This window comes from Pygoscelis adeliae, unplaced genomic scaffold, assembly GCF_000699105.1.
Source record: "Pygoscelis adeliae isolate BGI_AS28 unplaced genomic scaffold, ASM69910v1 Scaffold111, whole genome shotgun sequence".
Taxonomy (NCBI): domain Eukaryota; kingdom Metazoa; phylum Chordata; class Aves; order Sphenisciformes; family Spheniscidae; genus Pygoscelis; species Pygoscelis adeliae.
The window spans coordinates 263,426-270,090 of record NW_008824542.1 but is presented as its reverse complement, the minus strand read 5'-3'; the positions used below and the strand labels follow the sequence as shown (position 1 = coordinate 270,090).

General features: G+C 36.9%; 2 protein-coding genes across 2 annotated transcripts in view; one reads left to right on the top strand and one right to left on the bottom strand.

Moving 5' to 3' along the window:
• MRPL13 (mitochondrial ribosomal protein L13) overlaps positions 1 to 6,579 on the bottom strand; it is a 45,470-nt gene extending 38,891 nt beyond the window's left edge. The window contains exons 1-3 of the mRNA XM_009321687.1: positions 6,511 to 6,579; positions 6,251 to 6,374; positions 2,115 to 2,208 (exon numbers count right to left, since the gene is read on the bottom strand). Coding sequence (XP_009319962.1) covers positions 2,115 to 2,208; positions 6,251 to 6,374; positions 6,511 to 6,579 — 287 coding nt within the window. The remainder of the gene's footprint in view (positions 1 to 2,114; positions 2,209 to 6,250; positions 6,375 to 6,510) is intronic.
• An 11-nt stretch (positions 6,580 to 6,590) lies between these two features.
• Positions 6,591 to 6,665, top strand: part of MTBP (MDM2 binding protein) — a 29,482-nt gene continuing 29,407 nt past the window's right edge. The window contains exon 1 of the mRNA XM_009321686.1: positions 6,591 to 6,597. Within this exon, the coding sequence (XP_009319961.1) occupies positions 6,591 to 6,597 (7 nt within the window). The remainder of the gene's footprint in view (positions 6,598 to 6,665) is intronic.

Sequence of the window (6,665 nt, the reverse complement as noted above, 5' to 3'; positions counted from 1 at the left end):
GCTTCATCTGCCTCTTCATCCTGGTTGGGTGGTCTATAACAGACTCCCAGCAGGATATCTGCCTCATTGGCCTTCCCCCTCATCCTTACCCATAAACACTCGACCGTATCATCATCACAATCATTGAGCTCTAGGCAATCGAAACACTCCCTAACATACAGAGCCACCCCACTGCCTCTCCTTCCTTGCCTGTCCCTTCTGAAGGGTCTACAGCCATCCATTGCAGCACTCCAATCGTGAGGGTCACCCCACCATGTTTCTGTGATGGCGACTAAGTCATATCTCTCCCGCTGCACAATGGCTTCCAGCTCCTCCTGCTTGCCGCCCATGCTGCATGCATTGGTGTAGATGCACTTGAGCTGGGCTATTGATTTCACCCCCAGCATTGGCATGCCACCCCTAGGCTCATCTCTAGTGAGCCTGGTTTTATCCCCTTCCCCCTTCAAACCTAGTTTAAAGCCCTCTCAATGAGCCCTGCCAATTCATGAGCAATGATCCTTTTCCCCCTGTGAGACAGCTGGACTCCATCTGTCACCAGCAGGCCCGGTGCCGTGTAAGCCTCCCCATGATCAAAAAAGCCAAAATTCCTCTGATGGCACCAGCCCCTGAGCCACGTGTTGATCAGGTGTGTTTTCCTGTTCCTTTCAGTATCCTTCCCTGCCACTGTAGGGATTGAGGAAAACAGTACCTGTGCTCCCGATCCTTCAACCAACACCCTCACAGCTACAGAATACAATGGGAGTAAGATATGCAAAACTTGGAAATGTTTCAGGATGATCAAGACTCACAATCAGGCTGTGGCTGACAGACGAGACAACCATTTTGAACAGTATTTATTATTTTCTTATTTTAAATAAACCTTAGCATGATTTGACATATCTACAGTAATAAAATGTGACTTCCTGTAAATCAAAGTGTACTGCAATGCATCCATCTTTCTAAAGTCTGTGTCATATGGTGAAGTCATGCTAATTCACATTTAAGCATATACTTTAAATGAATACATTGGGGCAAGAATGAATACAGTGGTCCAAAAAATTACACAGATGTCAGGTAAAGCTGGGTTTCATTTTCATTTAATTACACTACTAGGTATCAATCTAAGTGAAATGAAAATAAACCCAACATCATAAAACATGTCCACTTAGAGAGCTGCACAGATTTAAATATTTGTTTTAATTGTACAATTCTTTTCACTTACTCAAAACCAACTTAACGACTTACGCAAGTGCTTTCACTTAGAAGTTTTTAGTGAAAAATTTTAAGAAGTCATGAGGTAGAGGAGGAAAACAAAAAGCACGTTAATTTCCATCAGCTCTGAACAAGAACTTCTCAGCAATTCAGCAAAGGAATTTCAGGATTGAAACAGCAATACTAGCAAAATTAGCTTTCTCCATGTGATTTATTCATCTCCTGACTGGTTACATTTTAACACTTAGAGATTATTATCTAGTGTTGCCACTGTATAAAATAGGAGCAACTGTTCTTATTTGACTGAACTCATCATTGCCATACTGTCTGTAATTAATTATTGCACTTCCATCTGCAAACAAGTCACGTCTGCTGGAATAATATATTATACACTATTGTATACATCAGTACATCTTGAAAGCATCTCATTTCTTACTAGTTTTTCCAGTTTCTTTTTTTTTTTTCATCCTCTGATTCAATAATATATCAATCTTGATATTTACTGTTAGGTAAATATGTACTGGTAGGATAAAGTAATTGAAGTCGGCAACTGTATATGTCTTAAATGTGCAGTACTAATAGGAATGTCTTCTACTGCTTAGTAAATAGAATAGTCCCGATCATTGGGTTCATGGGTTCACACAAAACAACCTGGCTCACCAAATCTGTTAACTTACTCAATTGCTCTGACTACTTTTGAGTTAGACTGTTTCCCTAAAAACATACCAGGGGAAAAAAAAAAAGAAGGGGGGGGGGAAGGAGAAAAAGGTTTGCATCATTTTAAACATCGTAACACATGCAAACACAAAACACGTAAGTAGGAATTCCCTTTTGAACCAGTATGCTAAAAAGACTTTAAGTATTAAGAAAATATGACATTAAACTTACCACTAGCTCATTCGAAAATTTATTATAAAGCTTACCCAGTATGTGAAGAATATACTTTCTGTTCCCATTTGTTACCAGAGAAGGCAATATGTCTTGTATTTATTATGACAACATGATCTCCGCAGTCACCTACAAGGTAGACATTAGTGGAAAATATTAAGAGAATCATAGGAGTAATCAACAAAAATAACGACTATGAAGTGTGCAATACATATGTAGTAGCACATATATACACATTTCATAAAGCTCAAATTTAAACACCTGAGCTTTTTGAGTCACACCATCCAAACCTGCACTTAAATACCAACCTTAATAACTATTTTTGTTAGTACTGTCAGGTTAGAAGGCAGGTAAGCAGGTAAAATACCATCAGACTAGATAATTAAACCATTGCAATTATTCAGCTAAGATCTGGAAATCTGGTTTACAGGCAAGTGTATTATTTCATTCAACACATTATGCTGCATATCCACCTATATTTCAAAAAACCTGGTATAAAAAAAGGTTAGTTCTAAACAATGATCCTAAATATTTGTTTAGTTTTAGTTTTCTCATAAAAACAGTACCAACGTTTACTGGAGGACTGAATATTTTGTATAAGTAAAATAGTTCTATTAAATAATTACAGCCTAGAGCTAAATATATAAAAGAAACATAAAGATGGGAGGGGGGCGAGAAAAGCCCCACAAAAAACTTAAAACAGCTCTGTTGGGAAAAAAGGCATTTTCATCAATCAAGCAGAAGTGAATGCTACCGCACGTATAGTATGGTTAGTGTTATATCAGCAACTTTCACATCAAAAGTATTGTAAGTGCAAGGCCTATAGTCTCTCACCAATACCTTGCCAGAAACAGTTACTTTAATAGATATTCTTTACTAATAAAGTGCTAATAAAACCCATACTATCTCAAAAATATGATGAAAACATGAAGAAAGATGTAGTTTTTCATTTCAGAAGTAATCATCTTGATTATTGCTGTATAAGCAATAACCACCCATTCAATCAATTGGAAAATGATTTGTCCAAAGTTCACTCTCATATGCATTACCATATTAGAACAACGTAAGTATCTGAAGAGGCTCATTTGATTGAAACATTTTTGAGTAGGTAACAAAGCAGCTACACTAAAAAGGACATCAATTGAGCATGCATTTTTTTATAGGAGCGTATAATTAATCAATGCAAGTTTCACACCCTATTTAAGTTTTCTACCATTTTTTAATCTTGTGTTCTTTTAAAGCTCTACTTTCAACTACAGCTAAAGTGCAAACACAATTTAAACATCTTCACTGATGCAGCCTTTTACCATTGACAGATCAGTTCTAAGAACTGACATTGGACTTTGTGCCTTTTTTTTTTTTTTTTTAGTTGGGAAGATGACAGAATAAGCTCATCTAAGGAAATTTTTGTCAACAGTTCTCCACTTGAATAAACACTGAATTAACAATTCCATACACCAATAGATCAATTATGAACAATGCAGAGCCAGGAGAAAAACTAACCAGGATACTTACAGGCTACCTGAATAATGACTACAACCTGTTCTTTTTAAAGGAGATTGAATTTATGGATTGCTAATGTCTCCTTCAAAATTTCAAATTAATACATTATTTTCCACTGGTCTTTAAACAGTGTCGTTCTCATCACCTCAAGGGATGGCTGCACTTAATAGGAAGAAAGCAAAAATATTCACTATCTCCACAAACACAGTCAAATTGCATCCTACCTTTGAAAAATATTCACAAAATATCATGCCTTCCTTTAGGCCATTTTCATGCTGTAACACCGAATTATTCTTTTATGAAGCACGTAAGTACGTCCTCCTCAAGAAATACATGAAAACAAGGCCAGTATATTCTATTACATTATGGTATATGCAATTTGTTACATACAGCGTACACAGTGCACCTCTTCAGATAAAACTAAGCTGCCATTTTATATCTCTGTACGTTTATAACTTCCTTAATTCCTGTCGCACGGTAAAAAAACATGCTTCAGGTACAGGCATTTTTCCTCCTACGTTTTAATTAACGACTAAATGGTAATTTAAAGTAGGCATCATACTGTCAACTGTTAGCTCACAAGACTGACAAACTACTTGCCAAATCTTTCATTAGAAGACAAGTCTTCGCTGCTTCTTCTAGCCATTATAAACTAACATTGCAATCTGGAGTAACACCTGGGCCAGATCAGGTTTGCGGGACACTTCCATCCAGCCTAGTCTTCTCCTTTGAGGATGCAGAGAACAGCAGCAAATTCTACCCAAGCAAAGAAGTGGCTCACCTACACCTGCTCACAATCCAACATAAAGAATCAGATCGCCCAATTTTTTAAAAATCTGGCCCACTATTTTTTGTTCTGTATTGTGAAGCTGCTCACAAAGATAGGATGCAAGGGGATGAGGGTAGAGAGAAGAGGAGGTGCAGAAGAAACCTAAAAATCCAGATTCAAACCTCCTGAACAAGGTTGTATCCCCTTATTTAAGGCATGTGGACTGACGGCATCTAAAAATATGAGACTCCGGAGAATAAGGAAAGATTATCCCTAGAACAGAAAATAAATATACATGAAATCAAATTTCTTACCTTCCCTAACCACACCTTAAATTCAGCTCCAGATACTTTTCAACACAATAAATAAATGAATGACGATTTTATGCAAGGGTATCTGGATATCAAATTAAAAACAAAACAAAACAAAAAGTCCCCACGATGTTATTCTGTCTAAGGAACTGTTATCTCACAGACACAAAAATATTTCTTGTTTGTTCAGAGAAAAAAAAAAAGGAAAAAAGAAATGTTAAGTACACCAACCACAAATTCATGCATACTTTGCTCTCTTAGAGACTATCAAAGGTCTCTCAGTAGTAGTAACCTACCAACGTCAATCTCAGGTGTAATGCATTTGGTACTGATTTATAGAATACTTTAGACCAAATAAAGTTACCCATGAAATGACTTTCCAGGATTTTATAACTTCATGGACGTAAAAGTATCAAAGATCTTTCCCACAGGACAACCACAAACATTTTCTCTCCGTGTCTGCTTTATTTTTCAGACAGCCTTAGTCTCCAGTGACATCTTGTGGATATGACATAATTTGCAACAACAGAACTCTGGTATTTAAAACATCCTTAGAACAGTACAAATACTACCTTCTATTATGAAAAAAAGATCAAGTGTAATTTTAGTATGTACACTCTACATGTATGAGCAAAGTTTAATGCCTCCCTTATGTTTCAGTAATGTCTCTTGAAAAATTTGCATGAGCGTTACAGGAAACACTGCACCATCAATATGAGGGATCATCTTTTTATTACCTATAAAATGCTTATTACTGCAAGACAGGCACTACAGTATTACAAATAATGAACAAGATCACAGATACATCTATCTTTACTGCTGAATCTTCTAATTTGCAGAAAAGCAAAATGATTTTTTCATTTAAACAAGAATATATTTTTCAACAATGATTCTGTCTCCCATTTAAGAATCAGACAGGTTCCAGCCTCATCATCACAAAACGTCTGAGGTTGGAAGAGACCTCTGGAGGTCATGTTGTCCAGCCCCCCTGCTCAAGCAGGACCAGCTTTCGAATATCTCCAAGGATGGAGACTCCACAACCTCTTGGGCAACCACTTCCAGTCACCCTCACAGTAAAAAAATGCTTCCTGATGTTCAGAGGGAACCTCCTGTGTTTCAGTTTGTGCCTGTTGCCTCATGAAGACAGGATTTCTCTGCACCTTATTCACAATGAAGAACCACTCCAAGACTCTGTGGTGTTGTGCAGCTACTAAAAGGTAGCATTCAGAAAATCTAATCAAGAATCTCATCAGTGTTTCATCACGTGCACTGTGAATTAAATCTTTACATCTAAAATCAATGCAACGAAACACATTTCAAGGTTTTAAAAAAAATGAAAGCACTGTAATTCAGCAGTTAAAATTAAATTATGAATTCATAGCGAGCTTTATATTGATTGGTAAAGACAACGACATAAGGTTGTAGACGGGTATGAAGGCAAAAGATGAGAAGGAAAACAAAGACATTTATAATTTACAAACAATTGAAAAATGTAACCTTATATATCAGGCTTGATTTTAAAACTGAAATCAGAAGAAAAATACAAGTGAAAGAAAGCAAATTTGCTTTTATCTACTGCAATACTCACTTAGTGCATGATAAATAGGTTTATGCCTGCCTTCAAGTCTGATTACAGTCACAGCTGCTATTTTTCCTGGTGGTTGCATCTTTGCATCGAGGAGATACCAGGCTCTGGCAAAAGTAGCCCATTGCTAAAGAGAAAGAAAGGTAGTACTTAACATAGTAGAAGAACACACTCCCATACATAAATCTAGCTTCTCTGATCAGATCAACACTTTTTTTTTTACACTCCAAAATACCAGAAGAAATACTAATATTCAACAACACCCTCTCCAAATAACCTTTAAATGGATGGAGAACGCCGCTACACACTGCGATACACCCACTGCTGTACATGCTCCCAACGTATGTGGTGTAACAACACTGAAACGTCACCAGCTCTGAGGGTTTTGTTTCAAAAATGAAGCTCTCTTGCTGCCAGC